This window comes from Dasypus novemcinctus, chromosome 5 (genome assembly GCF_030445035.2).
Source record: "Dasypus novemcinctus isolate mDasNov1 chromosome 5, mDasNov1.1.hap2, whole genome shotgun sequence".
NCBI lineage: Eukaryota > Metazoa > Chordata > Mammalia > Cingulata > Dasypodidae > Dasypus > Dasypus novemcinctus.
The window spans coordinates 19,955,120-19,980,915 of record NC_080677.1 but is presented as its reverse complement, the minus strand read 5'-3'; the positions used below and the strand labels follow the sequence as shown (position 1 = coordinate 19,980,915).

General features: G+C 38.9%; 1 protein-coding gene across 2 annotated transcripts in view; it reads right to left on the bottom strand.

Moving 5' to 3' along the window:
* The window catches only part of AMPH (amphiphysin), a 267,871-nt gene that overhangs the window by 49,779 nt on the left and 192,296 nt on the right, over positions 1 to 25,796 (bottom strand). For both annotated transcript variants that reach the window (XM_058296765.2, XM_058296766.2), the window contains exons 8-11: positions 24,059 to 24,134; positions 23,297 to 23,379; positions 20,842 to 20,980; positions 19,678 to 19,806 (exon numbers count right to left, since the gene is read on the bottom strand). In XM_058296765.2, coding sequence (XP_058152748.1) covers positions 19,678 to 19,806; positions 20,842 to 20,980; positions 23,297 to 23,379; positions 24,059 to 24,134 — 427 coding nt within the window. The remainder of the gene's footprint in view (positions 1 to 19,677; positions 19,807 to 20,841; positions 20,981 to 23,296; positions 23,380 to 24,058; positions 24,135 to 25,796) is intronic.

The following is a 25,796-nucleotide window of genomic DNA, read 5'->3' as shown; positions in this document are numbered from 1 at the left end:
AGTTAAGTTTTCTGGGGTATGTCCCAGACTCCAGCTCCTTTGTTCAGCTCCAAGTCCAGCCAACAAAAAGAATGCCTGAGATATCTTCTAATGCCATCAAGGTCCAAGGAATCTCCTTCTTTGTTAGCTCTGAGAGCTCAGATGACCAGACAGATAAAATGGACTAGGATTTGGACCCATTAGAGTAACCCCCTGCTGTGATGTTACTCTGTGAAACAAAACATAAAAGCAGATGAGATCATTGTCTACTGTTGACCTGCTCATTCCACATGTCCCTTCCCCTCGGTGATAACCTATCCTTGATTTAGTTGTCATAGTATCCATTTTTTTGGCCAAAATATTGTTTATCTGGCCTCTGTGTGTCTGTGCACATGTGAGCTTGTCTGAGGGAGGGAAGGAGAATGGGATGGAGAAGGGAAGTGAGAGGGAGCGAGAAAGCCATATCCACCAGCATTTGCTGCAAAATGACTTGCAATAATAGTCTTTTGTTAGAAAAAAGGTCAGCCCAAGAAGACAGAGAATGAAAGTCCTGCTAAAGAATAACAGAAAAACTACAATATTGAGTATTAGCAATCATTCTTTTATTTTGGCATCATGATATAAGCAAACAATATAAGCTTGAAACTGGTCTGATCCAGGCTCAGTTATGTAGTAAGGCAGTGACAAAGACATGATCTCCAAAAACTACACCACAGAGACGAGAACTAGGGTCATATTTCATACAACTTAAGTTGCATGTGTTTGGTATTTGATATAAATTTCATTTTGACAATGTGTTGTCTTGAAATTATAAAGTCTCACTAATGGGTAAAATATAGAAATTATAAAGTCTCACTAATGGGTAAATATAATGTAAGAATGAAAAGTTTACAGAAAGATTTTAAGGAACAGGAGTAATTTTAATTAATATTGGTATTAGAGGGGTGGCAGACTTGGCCCAGTAGTTAGGGTGTCCGTCTACCACATGGGAGGTCTGTGGTTCAAACCCCGGGCCTCCTTGATCCATGTGGAGCTGGCCCATGAGCAGCGCTGATGCGCGCAAGGAGTGCCCTGCCACGCAGGGGTGTCCCCCGCGTAGGGGAGCCCCACGTGCAAAGAGTGTGCCCCGTAAGGAGAGCCGCCCAGTGCGAAAGAAAGTGCAGCCTGCCCAGGAATGGTGCTGCACACACAGAGAGCTGACACACAAGATGACGCAACAAAAAGAAACACAGATTCCCGTGCCGCTGACAACAACAGAAGTGGACAAAGAAGAAGCAGCAAACAGACACAGAGAACAGACAACAGGGGTGGGAGGGAAAGGGGAGAGAAATAAATAAATAAATAAATCTTTAAAAAAATATACTGGTATTAGACATAAAAATTACAAAAGAACTAGAAATGTATGAAAAGCTTGGGGGCATAACACATATTACATTTTTAGTATCTCCACACTTACTGCAGAAGAAAAGTTACTTCTATATCATGTTCTCAGACTGAGTTTTCTATTTTGCAGCATGATTACTCCATATATATATGGAAAGCATATATATATTGAAATATATGTATATGTTTAACTTTACCAAGGAAAGTGATTTTCTGAACATTTTTTTCTTTAACATTTAACATTTACAATCACAAAACTTACATTAACTCCCTTGGCCTCTACCCAAAATTAGCATAAGATTTGTTTTTCACCAGTTTTTATACTGATACAAATTATATTTTTAAAATTTATTAAAAACTTTACACCCAAATACAGCAGGATATACACTCTTCTCTGGCACACATGAATTATACTCCTGGATAGATCACATGCTATGCCTCAGAACAACTCTCAATGAATTCAGAATGATTGAAATTATACAAAGTAATTTCTCTGATCACAATGGAATGAAGCTGGAAATCAATAAAGGGCAGAGAACCAGATTAGGCACCAGATATGGAAATTAAGCAACACATTCTTGATAATCAGTGGAGCAAGGAGGAAATTGCAAAAGAAATCAATAACTACCTTGAAACAAATGAAAATGAGAATACAATATATCAAAACCTATGGGCTGCAGCAAAAGCAGTGTTGAGAAGAAATGGATAGACATATTTGCCTATATTAAAACAGAACAAAGAACTAAAATCAAAGACCTAAGTGCACACCTGGAAGAATTAGAAAAAGAAAAACAAAACAATTACAAAGGAGGTAGAAAGAAGGAAATAACAAAGATTAGAGCAGAGCTAAATGAAATTGAAAATAAGAAAACACTAGGAAAAACTTAACACCAAAAGTTGGTTCTTGGAGAAGATTAGTAAAATTGACAAACCCTTAGCTAGGCTAACAAAGAAAAAAAGAGAGAAGATACAAATACATAAAATAAGAAACAAAAAAGGGGTTATCACAACTGATCCCACAGAAACAAAGAGTATCATAAGAAGACACTTTGAAAAATTGTACGCCAACAAGAAGGATAACTTAGACGAAACAGACAAATTTCTAGAAACACATAAGCAGCCTACAATGACAAAAGAAGAAACTGATGAACTCAACAGACCAATCACAAGCAAGAAAATTTAATTAGTCATCAAAAACCTCCCAACTAAGAAGTGCCGAGGACCAGATGGCTTCACAAATGAATTCTATCAATCATTCCAAAAAGAACTAACACCAAGCCTGCTTAAAGTCTTCCAAAAAATAGACGTAGAGGGAACATTGCCTAACTCATTCTATGATACCAGCCTCACCCTAATACCAAAGCCAAATGAAGACATTACAAGAAAGGAAAACTATAGACCAATCTCTCTAATGAACCTGGATGGTAAAATCCTCAACAAAATATTTGGTAATAGTATTCAGCAACACCTCAAAGGAATTATATACCATAACCAAGCTGGTTTCATCCTTAGAATGCAAGGATGGTTCAACATAAGAAAATCAATCAATGTAATACACCACATTAACAGATCAAGAAAAAAAAAACAAACCAAGATCATCTCTATTGATGCAGAAAAAGCATTTGACAAAATACAGTGTGATTTCTTAATTAAAAAAACACTTTAAAAGATAGGACTAGAAGGAAACTTCCTCAACATGACAAAGGGTATATACTAAAAACCCACAGTCAACGTCATGTTCAATGGTGAAATGATACTTTCCCTCTAGGATCTGGAACAAGACAATGATATCCACTGTCACTGCTCTTATTTAACATTGTGTTAGAAGTACTTGCTCAAACACTAACGTAAGAAAAAGATATAAAACTCATCCAAATTGGAACAAAAGAAGTAAAAATTTCACTATTTGTAGATGACATGACCCTACATATAGAAAGCCCTGAGAAATCTACAACAAAGCTTCTAGAGCTGATAAAGGAGTTGAGTAAAGTGACAGAATATAAGATCAACATACAAAAACCAGTAATATTACTGTGCACCAATAATGAGCAATCTGAGGACGAAATCAAGAAAAAAAATCCCATTTATGATAACAACTAAAAGAATACAATACCTAGGAATAAACTTAACTAAAGAGGTAAAGCACTTATACACAGAAAACTAGATTGTTAAATGAAATCGGCAAAGACCTAAATAACATACTACAGAACTACAGTGCTCAAAACTGCATGGTAATGGTAGTAGATGTGGCTCAAGCAGTTGAACGCCCACCTCCCACATGGAAGGTCCTGGGTTCGGTTCCCATTGCCTTCTGAAAACAAAAACAAAAACAAACAACAAGCAAAACCAAACCAACTCAGGGAAGTCAATGTGGCACAGTGGTTGAGGGATATATGAGGTCCTGGGTTCAATCCCTGGCTCCTGGTACCTCAAGAAAGAAAGAAAGAAACAAACAAACAAACAAAAAAATACAACTTCATGGTATTAGCATAAGGACAGACATACTGACCAATTGAACAGAATTGAGAGTTCTGATATAGATCCTCACATATACAGTCAACTGATACTCAACAAGGCCACCAAGCCCACTCAACTGGGAGAGAATGGCCTCTTCAACAAATGGTGCTGGGAGAACTGGATATCCATATACAAAAGAAGGAGAGAGGAACACCATCTCATTCCCTATACAAAAATTAACTCAAGATGGATCAAATATATAAGAGCCAAGACCATAAAGCTCCTAGAAGACAATGTAGGGAAGCCTCTATGACATCTTGTAGTAGGAAATGGCTTCATAAATTTTACACCCAAAGCACAAGCAATGAAAGAAAAAATAGATAAATGGGACCTCCTCAAAATTAAAAACTTGTGCTTCAAAGGAGTTTGTTGAGAAAGTAAAAAGGCAGCCTACCCAATGGGAGAAAATATTTGGTAATTATTTATCCAATAAAGGCCTAACATCCAGCATATATAAAGAAATCCTACATCTTTAAAATAAAATGACAAACAACCCGTTTTTTAAAAATGATCAAGAGATGTGAATAGACACTTCTCCAAGGAAGAAATACAAATGGCTAAAAAGCACATGAAAAGATGCTCAATATCACTAGCTATTCGGGAAATACAAATCAAAACTATAGTAAATATCACCTTACATGTAATAGACTGGGGGCTATTAAAAAAACAGAGGACTACAAGTGTTAGAGAGGATGTGGAAGAAAGGGCTTATCCACTGCTGGTGGGAATGTAGAATGGTGGAGGACAGTTTGGTGTTTTCTCAGGAAGCTAACTATAGAAATGCAATACGATCTAGCAATCCCACTGCTGGGTATACACTCAGAAGAATTGAAAGCAGGGACACAAACTGATATACGCACACCATTGTTCATAGCAGCATTATTCACTATTGCCAAAAATTGGAAGCAACCCAAATGTCCATTAACAAATGAATGAAAAAGCAAACCATGGTATATATATATAGAATGGAATATTACTCAGCTATAAGAAGGAATGAAGTAATCACACAGGGTATAACATGGATGAATCTTGAAGACCTCACAATGAGTGAAGTAAGCCAGGCACTGATGGACAATTACATGACCTCACTGATATGACTTGAACAAACTGAGCAGACTCACAGAGCTAGAGTCTGGAAAACAGGTTAACAAGAGACAGAAAGGGAGTAGAGGGTGGTGAGCCAATGCCCTTATAGGCAAAATCTGTGATAAGGTGGAAAGGTGTGCCTGGGCATAGACGGGTCTGAGAGTGGTGCAGTGATGTAATGGGGTTCAGCAGTGCAGGTCTGTGAGGGGGAGCACGGTGCGGTTGAACTATCCATGGAACTGGGGGGAGGGTTAAAGGAAGAATCAGGTGAACTCTGGGGATTTGCAGGACTGTGTTTAAACTACAATGGTGAGAATGTTCTTTTGACAAATACGGCAGGGGAGGATCAGTGGTGTAGGGCGTCATGTGTAGGGGGATATGCAGGATAGGGCACACCTGGGCATGCCTCAATGGAGTATGTAAGTGTTCATCCTGTCATAGTGTGTTACCTCTGTGGGTGGAGATCTATACAATAAACAAGAAAATATACTCCCATCCCGGGGAGCCCTGCTATGTTCTCAATTAGAGGGATGGAAATTCTTCAAGAACAGAGGCAGTATCTAATAAAAGAGAACAGACCAGTATGTCAATCCCTCAATATTATTGCAAGTAACTATGAATCTTATTCTTCAAGAATTGAAACTTGGTTGTTACTATAGTTTCTGAGGTGGGGAGAAGGAGGGAAGAATAGAAAAGATAGAACATAGGGCATTTTTAGGGTATTAGAATTGTTCTCCATGATTTTGCAATAATAGATATAGCCCATTTTAAATTTCATCAAAACCTATAAAAGGGTATGGTCCAAAATGTAAACCATAATGTAAACCATTTACCATGGTTAGTAGCAAGGCTTCAATATTTCTACATTAATTGTAACAAATGTACCAGCCACATGTAAAATGTTATTATAGGGGAGAGTGGAAGAGGGGAAGAGTGTCAGGTATATTGGATCCCCTATATTTTTGACATGACTTTCCTATAACCTAAAGCTTCTTTGAAGATTAAAAAAAAAAAAAGATACTGGGAGAATACACAGAAGAAATTGTCACTGTACATAAAAGATAACAGATCTTACAGTGATGAGAGATACAATGTATAAAAATTTATTTTAATTTTTTCATTTTTGTATTTTATTTTTAAAATAATTATTTTATTTTATTATAATTTTATTTGGTTATTTTTTTGGATACATTTTTGGAGAGATTTTGGATCACAAAAGGGTCACAAATGTGGCAGGGTAGGGTCACTTGTGTGGGGGTGGGGGTGATGGGGGCACATGTGGGAAGGGGTGCACCTGAGGCATGCCTCTAAGCATGTGAATATGTTCAAGTGTTCATGAGGCATTGCCTTGGTGGGTGGAGACCCACGCAAAAATAAAAAAAATATTGAATTCCTGTCCTGGGAAGTTCTGATGCATTCTCTAATAGAATGGCAAGAATCCCCCAAGTACATGGGCAGGCCTAGTGAAGGAAGACAGACTATTAAGCCTGGCCCTTTATATTGACACTAGTACTTATGAATCTTTTCTTGTGAAATTGAAATTTAGCCTAGTATTATATAATGCCTAAGAGTTACCTCTTGAAAGCCTTCTTATTGGTTACTCTAATGTGGCCTCTCTCTTAAGCCAAACTCAGCATATAAACACACTACCTACCCCCTCCTCTGCTGTGAGACATGACTTCTGGGGATGAGCCTCCCTGGCACAGAGGGATTATAACCAAAGGCCAACTAGCAATGCATCTGGAAAAAGACATTAACCAAAAGGGGGAAATTTAAATACAAATGAGTTTTTATGGTTAAGAGATTTCAAAGTGAGTCAGGAGGTCATTCCAGAGATTACACTTATGCACATTTCAGCAGGATCTCATTGACTGCCCTAGTAAACAGTGCCTCAAACAGCAGGGCTCCTAAGAGCTCTAGAGATATCTAGACACTATAAGCAGGACAGACAAGCTCAGGAATTTGGCACATATCAGTGGGCGTTACTTTAACATTTATGCTCCCCAGTGTAACAAAGTTAGACTCATTTACAGTTTTTCCACACATGGCTCTACTGCCCCTTTTATTTGAACCTACAATTAGCACTATACTTGTTAAATATATGTCCCACATACTTGAATATTTGGTCTATTCATGTGCCAGTTGAGCCCTGAATCTCGGCAGAGTTGCAATACCTACTCTCCAGTTCATTGGATTCACACAGGACAACTAACACGTAGATGATGGAAAACACCTATCCCAAGGAACAGAGAGTATCTGCAACTGCAAGCAAGATAGCCCCATCCATCTGTCCCATAAGATCAAAGCCCCCTCTTAACTAGAAACAGAGCGAACAACACCATCCCAAAATCCGTAAGACTGGGGAATGAAAAATGGACTAAAGTAGACATTATTATTTTTATTATTATTCTAGCAATGGAAGAACTTTTAACATTGATATAAAGGCGGTGGCCACCAGAGGTTTCTGAGTGGAGGGACAGGAAAGAATAGGTGTAATATGGGGGTATTTTCAGGACATTGGAACTGCCCTGCATGATACTGCAATGACAGATATTTTGTCATAACCTACAAAATTGTGTGGGACAGAGTGTAAACTAGTAAACTACAGTTTTACAGGTTAGTAAAAATGCTTCAATATGTATTCATCAATTGTCACAAATGTACCACACTAATGAAAGATGTTGTAAATGTGGGAAAGTATGGGAGGGGGAGGGGATGGGGCATATGGAATCTTTACATTGTTGAGGTAACATTTATGTAATCCATCTTTAAAAATAAAAATTTTTAAAAAATTGTATTAAATACTTATTTTACACTTAGTATATGCCAGGCACTGTTCTAAGACCTTTATAGAAATAAACCTTAACTCACATGAACACATGTCAGTGCAGTCTAATGACAATGACATTGCCATGGACTTTGAAAAAGTTACTTTACTATTATTCCCCGAGCTGGATTTTACCTGCATTGTCTCATTTAACCCATACAAAAATTTGAGGGGCCAATTGCCATTGGCATTTGAGGGGTGATGCATGGCTGAAAGGAACATGTCTCAATGGCTTAGGAGCAGGCAGCCTTGTAGTCAGGGCCCTCTGGCTCCAAAGCTCCTTCAGGCTGCTGCTGCAACCCACGTCTCTCAAGCAGGGAACCCAAAAGAATTCTTGCCATTGTGTAAATTCTCCAATGAAAGGTAGACCCCCAAAATGGACCCATTAGTACCTTATGTGCTTAATGAATGAATCCCCTTAAGCAAGCTCAAAACAGAATTTGGAAATCAAGGAGGAAAAGAGGCAGTGGACTATAACAGGCTATTCTCAGAGTTTGATGCAGCTGAATCTGGGTTAGAATACCAAGTTTGCCACATGCTAGCTGTCTGTCATTAGGCAATTAATTTAATTTCTTTGAGCCTCAGTTTCTTTATACAGAAAAATGAAAAAACGCCTTGTAGGATTACCATAAGTAATAAAGACAATAAATGTGTGCATTACATATAGGAGCTACTCAAAATAGAAATGGCTGTTACTGTAGTCATTAATTACTACTAAAAACAATGTATATATGTGACTGTATAAAATTATTGTCATCAAATATACATACTTTCAGTTTGGCTGCCATCAAACTGCATTCTTCAGGCTCAATTTCTATTCGGTTTTGTTCCCTAAACCTTGAGAGTTACTCCTCAAGTCACTCATAGCAAAGACTATTTTGACAGAGCTACAACGACCAAAAGTGGATGCCTACTTATGCAATATTCCTTTTGAAAAGGGCAAGGAAGTGCTCACATCTCTGTCATTACATGTTTTGACACAGAGAGATGTCATTTCCCTAAATAGAACAAGAGAAAACTCACCTTTTCCCCATTCCCTACACCCACACTCCCATTAGTGTAGCTCTGGTATGTTCCCAATACTCTTAAGGCTTTAAGGATTTACCATTTAAAGTCTAGAAAAGGTGACCAGGAACATGTTCCTAAGAAAGGAGGTTAGATATGGAAATCACAGTGGGGAAACCACCCAATGAGAAAATATTCCCAATGAGAATAATGCTTTCGGCTGTTTCTTTGGGAATCTCCTCCCTAGGGACATCTAAGTTCATTAGTGAAGGTACTGGATCTTTTCTGCCAGAGGTGTACAATGTGAACATAATCCTCAAGCCTACCCTGACCTTGCCCTCATTAGGTGGAGTTTAGGTCCCTCGTCTTTGACTTGTGGTTGAATATGCACCATGCTTAGTGAATGTGATATAAGCAAAGGCTTAAAATGTGCTTGCAAGCTTGACTTCCCTCCTGCATTCCTGACATTCACCATGAAAAGTACAAGCCTTGGGTAGCCACTGGTCCAAGGAGAATGAAAGACACATGGAGAAAACCTGTACCCAGTTTGCATCTTGAAGCCAGGCAGCCTACATCAGCTGAGCCAGCCAAGCCGCAGATAGGTAAGTGAGAAATATATGCTTATGTCACTAAGTATGTTGCTAAGTTCTGGAGTGGTTTTCTTGCCAAGAGCTGGATAACAGAGTTACTTAGTTCTAAATGACTTTAGGGAAATAATTGGCCCACGTATTTATGTTATCTATTTATCTCTAACTTGATTGATGCCTATTATATTAAAATTTTTAGGAAAAAAAAATGAGATTCTAGCATGGTTCAATAAATGAATTAATGAAATAAGTATGCAGAAAGTTATCATCATCTGGCATGCCCCATAAACATCAGACCACATTTAAAAATTGTTTAATCTGGAAAGCAGATGTGGTTCAAGTGATAGAGCACCCGCCTACCATATAGGAGGTCCAGGGTTCAAACCCAGGGCCACCTGGCCCATGTGGTAAGCTGGCCCATGTGCGGTGCTGCCATGCGCAAGGAGTGCTGTGCCACACAGGGGTGTCCGCCACGCAGGGAGCCCCACACACAAGGAGTGAACCCCTCACTGAGCCACCGCATGTGAAAAAAGCACAGCCCACCCAGGAGTGGTGCCACATACACAAAGAGCTGATGCAGCAAGATAAGGCAACAAAAAGAGAAAGATTCCCAGTGCCATGGAGAATACAAGCATACACAGAAGAACACACAGCAAATGGATACAGAGAGCAGACAACCGGGGGTGGGGATAGGGAAGAGAAATAAATAATAAAATAAATCTTTAAAAAAATTGATTAATCTCTAGGCAGACTGATCGGGGAGGAAAAAAAGAAGACATGAATTACAACATCAGGAATGAGAGAGGTAGCATCACTAAAATAATATTAAATAAATAAGGGAATATTAGTAACAACTTTATGCCAATACACTTGAAAATTAAGATGAAATAAACCAATTCCTTGAAACACGTAAACTATCAAAGCTCACTTAACAGACAACCTGAATCCCTCTGTATTTGGTAAAGGAATTGAACATGTAGTTAAAAACATTGCTCCCCTGCCCCAATCCCTCCAGGTTCAGATGACTTCTCCGGTGAATTCTACCAAACATTTAAGGAAAAAACAACAATCCTACACAAACTCCTCCAGAAAATTGAAAGCAGGAAAACTTCCTAATTTACTCTATGAGACCAGCAATACCCTGATACAAAAACCAAAGCTATAATTTCAAGAAAAGACTTACAAACCAATATCCACAAACATAGATGAAAAAATTCTAAACAAAGTTCAGAAAAACAAATCCAAAAATATGTGAAAAAGATAAATAAATCATGACCAAGTAGAGCTTATGGTTTGAAAACCAATCAATATAATTCACAATATTAAAAAATAAAAAAAGACAAAAAAAGAAAAAAACACATATCATCATCTTAATAGCTGCAGAAAAATCATTTGAGAAAAATCTGCATCCATTCCTATTCAAAACTCTCAATGACATAGGAATAAAAGGGGACAACCTCAACCTGATAAAGGACATCTACAAAAAACCTACAAGATATCATACTGGGTGATAAAAGTAGATGCTTTTCCCCTAAGATCAATAAAAAAACAAGGATGACCTACTCACCACTTCTTTTCCACACTGTAGTAAAGGTTTCAGCCAGTGAAATAAGACAAGAAAAACACAAGAAAGAAAAAAAAGTCCTCCATATTATAACGGAAGAAGTAAAACTGTCTTTAATTTGCAGAAGAGATCACCTATATAGAAAATCCAATTAAATCTACAAAAAAGCTATAGGAACTAATAAGTGAATTTAGCAAGGCAGCAGGATACAGCACAAATGTACGCAAATTAGGGTCAGTTCTATATAATAGTATTAACAATCAGAAACTGAAATTTTAAAAATAATATTTGCAATAGCATTAAAATATGAAATACTTAGGAGAAAATCTGAAAAAGATGTAAAACACCTGAACACTAAAACTTACAAAACATAGTAGAGAGAAATTAGACAAGACCTTAACAAAGGAGGGAAGATATACTGGGCTCATGGTCAGAGGCTCAATGCTAAGTTGTCAATTCTACCCCAAATGTTCTACAGATCCAATGCAATCACAATCAATATGACAGAAAGCTATGTTTTCGGTAGAAACTTACAAAATCACTCTAAAATTCACAGGGAATTTCAAAGAACCTATAAGAGATAAAACTTAAAAAAAAGAATGCAATTGAAGGGTTAACTTTGCCTGATTTCAAGACATTATTATATAGAGTGACAATAATCAAGATAGTGTGGAATTGGCACAAAGGTGGGCAAATATATTAACGGAAAAGCATGGAGAAACCAGAAACAGCCCATCCATACATGGACAACTAATTTTCCTCAAAGGCACAAATCAAGTCAGTACAGTTAGGACAGACTTTTCAACAACTATTTATCTGTGTGTGAAAAAACAAACTTTAATCCACTTAGCACCATATATGAAAACCAAGCCCAAACTGATCACAGACCTGAAACTATCACTTAAAACTGTAAAACTTTTAGAAGAAAACAGGAAAAACCTTTGTGACCTTTGGTTAGTCAAAGTTATTTTAGATGTGTTATGAGTATAATTCATAAAAGAACAAATTGATAAATTAAACTTCATCAAAATTTAAAACTTCCACTCATGGAAGAGAAAATTATTTCTTTTGGGTAAAGGATTTCTGTTTGATGTGATGGAAAAGTTTGAGTAATGGATGTTGGTGATGGAAGCACAATATTGTGAATGTAATTGATACCACTGAATAATACACTTGATGTGGTTAAAATGGAAATCTTAAATTTTACATACATATATATATATATATATATATATGTCACTAGAATTAAAAGTTTAATTTAAGAGAGATAAAAGACAAACCACAAACTGTGAGAATGTATTTTCAAATCATGTATCTGATAAGGGAATTATATCCAGAATAGATGAAGAACTCCCAAATTGCAATTAAACAACAACAAAATATAAAACATGAGCAAAATTTTTACCAAAGAAGATACATAGATGTCAAATACATACATAAAAAGATGCTTAATATCATTAGTCCTTAGGGAAATGCAAATCAAAACCACAATGAGATACTACTATTCACCTACTAGAATGGCTAAAATTAAAAAGACTAGCCATACCAAGTATTTCCAAGGAACTGAAGAAAAAAAAATTTAATTAAAAAAAAAAAAAGGAACTGAAACTCTTATACAATCCTGGAGAGGTTATAAAATAGTATATTAAATTGAATTTGACCTTGTATGTAGCATGTCCAGGAGTATAGATAGAGTTGTAGAAGAGTGGCTGTGCCTGTTGTTTTATGGCTCACTTACTTCTCATTGTCGCTGACTTGTATACTTCATTTGGCTGCTTCTCCACTGTCAGCCCCTTCTCTCCTCCCAACTCCTTCTTCTTCTTTTCCCTTTCTCCCTTCTTCTGCTTACCTTTTGGTGCTTGCTCACCAACACACCGTAGCCCATCCTTCAAACCACATCCAAAAATATTAAAACTCAAAAAGGATTCACACCTTGAGCAGCCATACAAGGAGGTGGAATAAAAGATACAAAGTGGGAAGAAAAAGGTAGGAAAAGTCTAGGAATGGTTAGAGGCTCCAGGGTCGAAGAACCCTGGAAGACTGAGTCCAAATAACACGATTTAAAAATATTCTCAGAACTCCAGATGATAAATAAACTACACTGCACTGATGTGGGTTACGCAGCAGGGCAAATAGACTAAATTGGGGCTTGAAATACGCTGTGCATTTTTTCCCCTGTAGATTTTCATCTTACTAATTCTTTCTTCCTTAGAATAATGTTAACATGTTTACTTTGAAAAAAAAATATTGAGTTAAAGAAGAGGCAGCTGGCCTAGAAATATGCTATGCTGAATAGGAAAGTCAACATGGTTATTTAAAATCTCTTTGAAGACATCCCAGCAAGTGAGTAATGTATACATGCATAATTGCATGCTGACTTCATCAGGGCTGAGGAGATAAAAAGGGTCATTTAATGAACTTACGCTGCAAGTTGAACATCCATTTCGGTTTGATTGGCAAGGAAAAGTAGGATGATTTCATGAACTTAAGATGCAGTAATGGGCTGGAAAACAGCAGAGCAGAAGAGATCGTGGTGAACTGATCCTAACGCTGATTTAAAGGCTGTGCTGTGCAATGACCTTGGCCTTCCAGCACATCGTGCATGCTCTCCCAACGGGAGAGAGAGGCAGGGCAGGCAGGAAGGAATAAGCCTGGATTGTGCTTGGATGTTCAAAGGACAATCCCTCTGGATTTGTGAAGAGGAAAACCATATTAAAGGGGGAAAGCATGCCACATCATTGCTAGGAAAGGATTTAGGAAAGACAGTTAGGGACCTCTGCTGTGCAAAGATCCTAAAACAGGTCACCTTTTCTTCCTCTCTGCTTCCCGTCGGGAAGATACAGACCCAGGCAAATGGAACCCCTACTTCTGGCTCTGTACGTCAGGGGTCCCCATGCTCTTGAGCATCTAACTAGAAAAATTTTCTTAGTCCTCTTTGGATGGTGGGGACCTGTCACAGCTGCCAGTGCTGCTCAGGCAGTGCCACAGGACTCACATGGGCCTGGCCCCCATTTCCCCTCTCCTGGGCTCTCTGCAAGCCAAGCCCACGTGAGGCCAACCAAATGCCCTGGGAACCCTGGAGCTCACATGGTATTTCCCCAAGCCTGGTGGCTGGACCTGGTCCCCAGAGGAGACCCTGTGAGCAAGCACCCTGTGGCCAGGGTGGTGTTTCATTCATTGACTCCCATGAGACTGACAACCAGAAGGCAGCCAGCATGCTTTTTTCAAGTATTCAGTCATTTATATGGGTGGAGGCTCCCGGCAAAACGTATTCCCCTGGGACTACAACGCCTAAGGAAGGTCCTGGTAGAAGGGGGAGACAAACACTGGAATTAAAACCAAGTCATCCATTGCAATGACAGATACATTATATATCCTGCCATAACCTAGAGAACTGAGTGGGAGAGAGGGTAAACTACAATGTAAACTATAATCCATGCTTAGCGGCAATGCTCCAAAATGTGTTCATCAATTGCAATGAATGTACCACGCTAACGAAAGAAGTTGTTAATGTGGGGAAAAGTGGGAAGTGTGGGGAGTGGGGCATATAGGAATCCCTTATAATTTTTTATGCAGCATTTTATGTAATCTAAGTATCTTTTTAAAAAAATATTAAAAAACAACAAAAAAACAAGTCATCAAGTTAGTCAGGATGGAAAGCAGTCCAAGCCATTTTTTTAAAAGCCAAAACAAGCAACCCTGTTCTATCATATAAACCCATGTTTGCTTTTTGTCTTGATCTCTTGTTAAAATCTGTACTATATATTTGCTTTCCAGGTACATAATATCTTTTTTTTTTTTTTTTCACTTTTAAAGAAGCTTTAGATTAAATAAACACTACTTCAAAAATGTAGGGGATTCCCTTATATCCCACCACCTACCCCTCCCACACTTTCCCACATGAACAACATCTTCCATTAGTGTGGTGCATTTACTATAATTGATGAACACATACTGAAGCTTTGCTACTAACTATGGTCTATAGTTTACATTATAGTTTATGCTTTGCACTGTAGAGTTTTATAGGTTTTGATAAAATGTATAATAGTAAATGTATCTGTCATTGTGATGTCAAGCACAACAATTCCAACGTCCTGCAAATGCCCCATGTTATACATATTCTTCCCTTTCCCTCCCCTCAGAACCTCTGGTGACCACTGCCTTTATAATGAATGATACAAGTTCTTCCATTACAGAATAATGATGCCTTCTTTAGTCCATAGCTGCATTCCCCTCTTATGTTTGTTCATGCCTCAGCACCTACTTTTCAGTTCATTGCAATCACCCAGGACAACTAACAAAAGGATGATGATCAGCAATATCCACCCCAGAAAACAGAGAGTATCTACAACTGCAAAGCAAGACTGTCCCAAGGGATCTAAGCTCCCCGCCATCAGAAGCAGCGTGGGCATCACCATCCCAAAATCCTTACGATTGAGGTATAAACATTCATATTTTTTAATCCTTATTTCTTAAAATCTTTCTCCAAATACCCATTTGCCAAGAACAGAACCCTTTGGGAGAAAGGCAGGACTGTTTAAGAAACTCTTGCTAAAACAAAGTTAAACAGTTTTTGTCACAGAACCTCTCAGAGCCTTCCACATGCTGACGTGAACTATGGGAAAGCAAAAGAGAATGAAGGCCCTTCCAACCTTTCACAGCACCCTGTGGGACTAGTGCTCCTCCAGGGCACTATGGAAAATGATAGTGAAGGAAAACACACACACGTGAACAGACAAAGGATTTCCTCCTATTCAAGTCTTGGGAGGGAAAAAATAAGGAAGAATAAGTGTCTGTCTTTGGGAAGTGGAAAGTTCTTTCTGGAAATGCAGAACCATGAAAGCAAGATATGACTTTTGTTCCTGAGTATTGGGCATCTCCTTGTGACCAGGTAATGCCATTTCCTAGAGAAAATTCTCTGCTATATTTAAGGGCTCTTAATTAGAGGCCTCTGTAGGTCTGACGGATTTCTATCTTCAGTCCCAGGACACTCTGGAGAGAATCACCACTATGATGATGCTTAGTGGAGGAAACACACAAATCCAACAGAGATGATCCAAGTGTTTTCTCCTCCATTAAGCATCTGGTGAAAAGAGCAAACTGGGGACATAAACCGATATTGTAAATATAGAATGACTCGTTTAGGAAAAAAAATTAATTAAAAATTTTAAATGGATCTCTCTATATAATCATGAATGTGTGTATCAGGAAGAAAACTGAATCAAATATATCTCAGCTTTCTAGTTTTCAAGAGCCTATTTCCTTGCAGCTGGCATCTCATTTTCTCCTGGCATTTTTATGTCTTCTCTTTCATTCATTTACCTGTGCATTGCCAAAAAATTATGATTCAGATAAGACAATCTATTCATTTATAATAAATAACTTGGCATATAATTTGATCAATACACATTATATTATAGACACACATGTAGATGTACATGCATATGTACAGCAGACCAAAATATGGAACATATAAGTACCACTATTTTTAAATGGCATGGTTTTAAGTGGTCAATCATGAAATACATTGACTCGGCTGGATAGCTCCCTGCCAGAAATGTGTGCTAATTAACTTTGGTACTTTGTTAATGGCCACAAAATTGGACCATGTGGAACCCTGATGGCCTAAAACAGCAGTTCCCACAATGTGGTCCCAGGTCCAGCGGCATCAGCATCCCCCAGGAGCTTATTAGAAATGCACATTTTCAGCCCCCTCACCTGCCCTACTGAATTAGAAATTCTGATGGATGGGGCCCAAGAGGGAAGAAGTGAAAGAAAACACCTATGTTTATCTCTGCAAAGAACAAGCACTTCAGACACTGTCAAGATCCTTCAGGAAAAAAATGCTTCTGTATATTTTTAAAATAAAATTAGATTTCACCAGCCAGTAAGCCAGAGAAGTCAACTAAAATACAAATCACTGCTTTATCTTCTGATGTGAGACCAATGGCCATTCAGTCCACACCATGCCTCACGTCAAACCCTGTGGTCTGGCTGCTAGAGCCATGCTGCTTCTCAGATTTGGCAAAACAAAAGAACCACCCCCAACCTGCTTCCTCCCAAAATTAAAATAAAACAATACAAATAAAGCTGAATCCCCCATTCCCTCCTCCCCCAAAATGCGTGCCCTGTGTCTGGTGGTTAATTCTTTCAAAATCATCTGGCAGACTGACTGACATGGCACAACCGTAGTTATTCAAGGTATGGTGGAACAGTGGAGAGGCATTTTCCTTCCTTCCCAGCGGCCTTGAAGTCTTGCAAAAAGCACTAATGAGCTGAGGCAAGCCAATCTTTTAGTGATGGGTGCCTGGGGCAAGAGTGGCAGCCAGGGAATGCTTCCATTTTCCACTTTGAAAGCTGCTTCTTTTCCCTCCCCTCTAAATCTTCAGTATTCCCATCACTCTCACTGTAATTCCAACAAAAGTTAATACTTGCAGTAGTAGGGAGCTCTTCTGGCTTTTACCGTGTTCCAAAGTGTTTTGATTCCTTTTTTTTTTTCCTCTACCATGAAGGGCTCTTATCCATGAGCCACCAAGCTCCAAATAAAAAATGTTTTGAAAGAAAGAACACTTCTGAAGCCTATCCTTACTTCAGAACTAGTCTATGTCTCATGTTTTCTCTACTTCAGCTGTCTCATCTACGAAAAGGAGATGTCCTCAGCTAAGTACACAGGCACCTGGGTGACCCAATGCACATTTGTTATGGAATTGAGAGCACCTTCTTGGAAGGCCCAGGTGAAAACAACTTGGGTCAGGGCAGTAGCAACATAAAACATGCTCATTTTGAAAATTAAGATAACAAGAGAATGAAGTCGGTGGTAGCAGGCACAAGCGTATAAGCACACACTGCATACCTAGAAATTTAAGCTGCTCAGATTTGATGCCAAAACAATTGATAGATACAGGGTAAGGCCATTTGGTTTAAGACAGCCATCCTTGGTGGCACCAATGCACAACCAGACATATAATTTACCTATGCACTGATAAACATGCAATTCCTCTTCCCCCAAAGGTGTTGTTAAATCACACTTCACGGTCTAGTTAGCTCACCAAAATCAGCATCTCATACAAACAATGGAAGAAGGAAAACAATAGCTAAAACCACTGGCTTTGTTGATAAATGGCTTGAAATAGTGACTTGCAACTGCACTGCTCCAGTGTTTTATGAGCACCCAGCTATTGCTGACACACTGTGACTACTATCATCAATGGGGTGTGGCTGTAATTGTGCTATTGTACATAGTGTGGCTACTGATGATCTCAGTAATGACAGCACTGTGTCAACACCTCTTAGAAAAGGTAAATATTCTTTCTGACCCTGGAAACAGGGGTGTGGATGTCTCTGGCATGATTTCTCTGGGGACTTATTCTTAAAGACATGGCTTAACTAGCATTAGGAGCAAGTCTAGGAGTCAAGAGTATTCCTGAGGCACTGAGACCACCAAGCATCTAGCAGGGACAGGTCTGCAGCTTCACCAAGGCTGACTGGGGGTGGGGGTGGGGCCGGGGGAGACATATACATCCAGGTGTCCCCAAGGCTTCAAAGCAGAGGGAACAATGACTTTCATTTTGCCAAAACATATAAATGGCTATGACCCTGCTGAAGGACAAAAGCCATAAAAAATATTTCCTTCTTTTAATTTCATTCACCTATTCTCTACCAGGAGCCCATATAAAAGCACAAACATGAATTACTGGATGAAAATGGTCACCAAAGTGCTGATGAAATAAAAGAAAAACTGGACACAACCTGTGTCTAACAACCCGGGGTTGGTGGTACACGTGAACAGAGCTGGGTGGACAGATGAACCACTGTTTGATACTATGGTTAAACATTTTTTGCAAAGAAAATATTATGACATGAAAAAAAATGCTCAATATGATTAAGGAGAAAAGCCAGGAGTATCTAATAATAAATCTGAGTTTTGGGGGTACAAGATATACCCTAAAAATAAAGACCAGAAGAAAACAGATCAAAGTACCTCAGTGGGCAATTACGTCAGAGTGGTATGATTGGAGTGGTTATTAAAATTCTTCATTTTACACTTTTCAGTATTTTCCCAATTTTCTGCAATAACTTTTCACTATTCTTATTATCAGGAAAAAAATTACAACCCAGTATTTTCAAATACTGTCCATCTCCCATTTGAGAACACTTTAGACATACCAGGTATGATAGCTAACTTTATGGTATCCATTTGCTTAGTCAAGCAAGCCCCAGGCTAATAATTTTTGTGAAGGTATTTTGTAGGTGGATTTGTAGCTATAGCCAGTTAAATGTATCTATAGCTGATTGCATCTACACTCAACAAAGGAGACTGCTCTTAGCAAAAAGGGTAGTCTTTTCATGTAATCAGCTGGAGATATCTAAGACAGAACTGAGGATTTTAGAAGTCAGAAAGAATACCTGCCTCTCTTTCAGCTAGCCAGGTTCACCTTCTTTGGAGTCTCCAGCTTGCAGCCTGCTGTACAACTCTGAGCCCATGATCATGTAAGACAATTCTTATTATAAGTCTTTCAATATTAATATCTGTGTGTGTGTGTATACCCACCCTGATGGTTCTGTTCTTCTGGAAAACCCTAACATACCAGCTAAATAAAAGTAATCTAAATGATAGTTAAAATCATAGTGACGGCTCCAACAACTGCCACTTTCTCTAGAACTGACCCAACAACCCCTCCCTCACAGTACTTTGGTGGACACTCCAGCACTGTGACAAGCACCAATACCTGGGAAGGTGTTGTCACACTGATTTCTGGAACAAAGTTGTCCTCAAAGAAATTGATGATGTTCTCCTGCTGCAGTTCCTTTGTCGGGGTGACTTTAGGCAGAGGTGGGACGGGAGGTCCTTTCCTTGTCTGGGAAATGTTAAACACAGACAAACAGAAGTCAATCAAGCCAAAGACGGCATGTGAGACCTGCAGAAATATCACGCGAACAGGGCTAGGTGGACAGATTCATCACTGACATTTAGAATTGCATATGAAAATAAGCCTCCAAGATTCGGGGAAGGAATGCTGTCTACTTGGAAGGTTCTCCAAGCACAGTCAAATGAGGAAAACATTGGCTAGGAGACTCCATCTCAACACAATGGCTGCAGGATCTTCAAAATTCAACCAAGGCAATACCTTCTCTGAAATAAACTGAAAATAATTTCTCACTTCAGCAACAAATTAGAATTTGTTCTAAATCTGAGAATCAAGCAGGCTTATCTGAATCAATGAGATCAGCTATAGGCAGCCTATACTCCAGCATCCTGAAAGATGACATCTATTTTATATATCTTCCTAAGACTTTCCTCAGTTTCCACCACACACAGAAAAGTTTGAACTGGACTGGGAAGTTCAGACTTTCCTACAAGAATTTCATTTTCACCAAAACAAGGAGGATCTGAGCAGCATCTGGTCTCCATAGTGATCTTTATCTGGACCTTAGTGTGTCTTTCAATCATTTGTTCCATACACTTTAGTGGGATGGCTACTTGTGTGCAATATAATGTGGACAACAAAAAACATGTAATGGCATATAAGCATAACTGGTGTGCTTGGCAGTATTTGCCCTAAATGTAACTGAACGTGCTAGAGGAGAGAAGATTTCAAGGGGAATGTAATTAAATGGAGCCTTGCAAGAAAGGATTCTGAGAGCAAGAAATGAGAGGAGAGCATAAAGGAAACTGAGGACATGGTAAGATGTCCCAACAGACTCAAGCACAGGGTATGTGAAGAAACAAAAAAGTCAAGTAGGAAAAATACATTGATTCCCTAGCAGCTATCACAATGTTGAAGGCCTCACACCTCAAAACCCCCCCATCAGAAAAACCTCCTACTTCTCCAACATCATGAGGCCATTCCAGCTGGGTTCATCTCACCAGGATTTGGTCCATCTTTGCTTACCTGTGAAGGTGACTTAGGCCGAGCTGGTGCAGGAGACGCAGGTGCCAGTGTGTGGTTTGGACTGGCTATGGGGCTCGGGATGGGCGAAGCGTCCTCGGGTGGGGATGGTGTCTTTGCAATACGGAGAGGACCGGAATCGCTACACGGATACACGGGATTAAGGAAGGAGCTTTCTAAGGAACATGACTTATTTGATGAGGAGGCCTCCATCCCAGAGAATTACTGAAGAATAGCATCCCACTGCCCCATGCAAGCTAGCCTTGGTTGTGTTAACAGTGATGGTGGTAACTGATACTATTTATTGTCCACTGTGCCAGACCCCATTCATGCTATCCCTAATCTTCACAAAAGCAGTGCATTACTGTCCCCAGACTACCAGTATGCAAAGCGAGGCAGAGAGAGGGTAAAGGACCCAACCATCATGCAACAATAGAGAGGGAGTATGAATTTACGCCTGACTGATGCAAACCCTCTGTTCTTTCTATTATGACAAACAGGCTCCTCAAGAATCTTTCATATATAAACTGAATTAATTTAACTAATTTCATTCTTGATTCACAAGAGAATCTTGCCACATCCCAGTCCGTAGAAAAGTCTTTTAAAAATTGTACATTTTTAATTAAAATGGAGCCTTAGGATAGCATTAAGATTTTGCAGGAGTGCCCTCTGAGTAACATATGGAAATAAACCAATTCATTAATTATTGACCTTTCCACAACTTATAGAATAAGACAGCTTAAAACGCGCAAGCAAATGAAACGAAACAAATGAGGGTCCGTGAGGTTTTCTGTGATCCTACCATGTGCCCAGCAGAGTACCAGATGCTTAGGAACAGCCCAACCGCAATGACTAAGAACGACACTAGTAACACATTCCACTCTCTAGGAGTCTTTCAAGTCTACAGCTTGGGGGAACAGCTTTCAGAGGACCCCAAAATAAAGAGCATGGACACAGCAGCATGGTCTATGTGTTCAAGGCCCAGGGAATCGGGCCCTTTCGAGAGGAACTGATACCACACTTTTGGGCTATGTGCCAGCACTGTTGGCTTCTGACAGGAAGAAAGTCCCAGGCTATGCTTCCACGGGGATCCCACTAAGCTCACTCACCACCTGTGCTGCAGAGGAATGAGGGGGGACAAAGAAAGGAATATCTGCTCCGTGGCTGTGGCCCGCTTTCTCTTCACTCTCTGATTGAGCAGCATTGAGATTTTAAGATGTATTTGTTCCTTTTATTTCCATACAAGTGAGCCACCCTGAATTTCTTCGTGTATTCATTTCTAAAATATCCCAAATGTCATTTTCACATCCACATTCCAATTCCTTCTTTGTTCCTAGCCCGATATTGTACAAACTGCATTGAAAACAGTAGCTCTACCTTTTTGGTGTGTTCTTTTAGGCAACGCTCTTTCCCTGCAAAAGAGCGGATATGCTTAATGCTCGCTTAGCAGAGTATGAGTACAATTCATCCAAAGAGCAAGGAATTAAAAATTTAGTTATCTCCAGAGAATTCCAAACATAAATATATGCAGATGTTGTTGCCCATGTATGAGTGTGTTTCCATAAATGCATACACATGAGTGTTTGCTTTGATTGATGTTAAATTCACAATTGCGGAGTGCCAAGGCTACATAGTAACGTAGAGGCCACTTAGTTCAATAGCAGTCTTTTTTTCCCCCTACAGATTAAAAATAAATGAGAACTTTAAACAGCGAGGATAGAGGACTTACTCAAGGAAGGAATAACAAGTTAACTGCAGAGTCATAAAGCTGAAACTTTCTTGGCATGGAGCTGCATGCCAAGAAGGATAGAAAAACACAGGGAATCCAAAATCATAGGAGAAAGCTGGAGTGAAGCTGAACCCTGACAAGGTAGACAATTCACCTATAGATCACTGCACAGTCTTTGGTATATTTGACTGGCATATTGAAAACAACATGCAAAAAAAAACAAAAAACAAAAAACCAACCCCAAAACTAAGTTGTGTTTGCAAAGTCAAAGTTAGGAGATAAGGTCATGATGAGGTCTCACCTACTTTCCCTTTCTTTTCCCAAAATAGATTCATAAACAACGGCAGTGCCAGTAATAAACACTGGGATTAATTGTCATGGGTTTGGGGAGTTCTTCTTTCCTCCAAAGAAAATAATGAATGCACAATGAGAAATCATATATTAAGATTTCACATCATTTCCATCAAGTCCCCTGTACAGCAGAGAGGTAGATGGTCAGCTAGTTCTATCATGAAAATGACAAGAGCCTTTATCAGGTAACTCTAAAGGCCAAAATAATTTGTAAAAGCACAGAGCTAAGTTTAGCATTCAGACCCCTAGATGGAAAAGCCCCTTTTAAGCTTTTGTAGGATGAATAATGTAGGCTGGTACATGGACTACAGACATTTCAAGAAGCAGTATGTTAAAGGAGTATGAAAATGAACTTGGCTCTGATGGCCAGGGGCCTACCTGGGAGCTCCTTGAATGGTGAAGGCCTTGTCTGCATGCTGATCACCCAGTTTTGTCATCACTTCATACAGTTTGTGGCAAAGCTAAGGAGGATAGAGGCTACTTGTCTATTAACTGTAAGACGTTCTGGTACCAATTCAACCCAAGAAAGTAATTGTTATTGAGAAACTAAGAATCTTGACAGTAAGAATGATATCAGGATAACTTAAATTCTGTAAATGACCCAATTAAAGATTCAAATAAAATGCAACAAAACACAAACATAAATAAACTGAGAAAATAAAAATACATTTATTTAACCAGTGTACTGAGCAGAAAACAAAAGCTTATAATTCTACTAGCGATAAAGTCACACAACCACCTGCAGAACTAAGAAAATATTAGTCAACATCAAGTTGCCTATTTTCTGAATATTTTGAGACAAACATTTCATCAGCCTTAACTAGCTGAAATTCCAGCTTTATAAAATGACTTTAAGAAAAAAAAAGCGAGAATGACATAAGGACAAGACTTGCAGAAGGAAAAGAAAAGCAGGCAATGTTCATGAAAGCATTTTTGTATACTTGTAAGTTAGAATCTTCAAAGATATAGAGAATTATAAAAATATCATAGAAAGATTACTGAGAGGAATAAAACCCTATTAAAAGAAACATGCAAGAAAGAATGAATTCTTTGGCCTCCTGCTATTCTATTTCATTTGCTTCCAGAATAAATATTCATTTACTTCATATTCCATAGGTAAAAATCATCATCATTACTCACCACAGCAATTTCCTTATGAAACTTGGCCTCAAGGCTAGAAACATTTTTGAAAGTGTTGACATAAAATCCAACTCGTCTAGCATGTGGAGAGACAAAGAGGAAAGAAAGTGGAAGGCAAGACCAGTCAGCAAGAGAGGACTTGTAATGGCAATGAAATACATTAAAAACATGTTTTCTTTATACAATTTTGAACAACACTGGATTAAATAAAATGTTTAACCTAACGTATGCATGGGTTTTCCTGATGTGTTAATGACTAGGAAAACATCTTTCCACATGCAGAATAACCTCTCCTAAAAATTAGTTAAACCTTAAGACAGTGGTTCTCAAACTTCAGTGTGCATCCGAGTCACCTGGAAGGTCTGTTACTGATTCAGGAGGTCTGGAGGGGAGACAGACAATTTGCATTTCTAACAGTGTTAGAGCTGTCTATCAACCTCCAAGGGCCTCACCCCAACTCGATTCACTGCCTACAATGGCCTATATCTTGTGATTTCCCTCTTCCTCTCCTTCCCCAATCCTAACACTAAATGACAGATATTCACATCCATGCGTATGGTCATCCAAATAAAAGACAAGCCCTCCAATTCGCTGACCTCCTCGGCCCCAGGATACCTCACTTAATACTCCATATTCTGCAATTACTTACTGCCTCGACATCCTCAATCTCTCCATCACCTCTGAAATGAGAAAATCAAGCCACTGACCTAATTTCTTGGGCCACAAGATTCCAATCCATCTGCTCTTTTAAAAAAGAAAATATCTTCCTGAAATCTCCAACACTTTTCTTACAGGTCATTGCCCCCCCTCAGGCTTAACATGTTTCCTTAGCAAGCATTCCGCTCTGCTTTCTCTAGCCAGTCCTGAGGATACCTTTGCTTCTTGTCCTTAACCCCTACCGGGCCATGTAGTCAATAAGTGGAGAAGCAGTATTTGCGCTGGTAATGAGGATACTGCAGTAGGAAAATATGGAATGTTTGGCAAGAAATGCTTCTTAAGCATGAATGTTGTTATTTCAGTGCCACCAAGTTCTGTACCATACCATGAATGAGGTAGTTGAGAAGTCAAAACAAATAATAGTTAGAAGTCCACTTTGGACATTTAGAGATGAAATAATAGTTGAATGCTAAATACATCCCACTTCTAAACCTTCTCTCAATTAGAAGCAGAGTGGGCATTGCCATCCCCAAATCCTCAAGATTGGGGAATGAACAATGGACTAAAGTAGACTTATTATTATTCTACTATAGACATATTATTAGTCTAGCAATGGAAGAACTCTAATCATTAATGTAAAGGCAGTGGCCACAGAGTTTCTGAGGGATGGGAGGAGGAAGGATAGGTGTAATATGGGGGCATTTTCAGGACACTGAATTTGTCCTGAATGACACTGCAAGGACGGATACAGGCCATTGTATATTTTGTCATTACTTACAAAATTGTGTGGGACAGAGTATAAACTGTAATGTAAACTGTAGTCCATGGTTAGTAGCAATGCTTCATATGTGTTCATCAATTGTAACAAATATATCACACTAATGAAGAATGTTGTTAATGTGGGAAAGTGTGGGAGGGGGAGGGAATGGGGCATATGTGAATCCCTTATATTTTTTAATGTAATGCTTATGTACTCTAAATCTTCTTTAAAAATAAAAAAAATTAAAAATAAATACATCCCTCCAACAAGACTTATTACGTCTATGTCTTATCCTGTATCTTAAATTCCTACCATATTTGT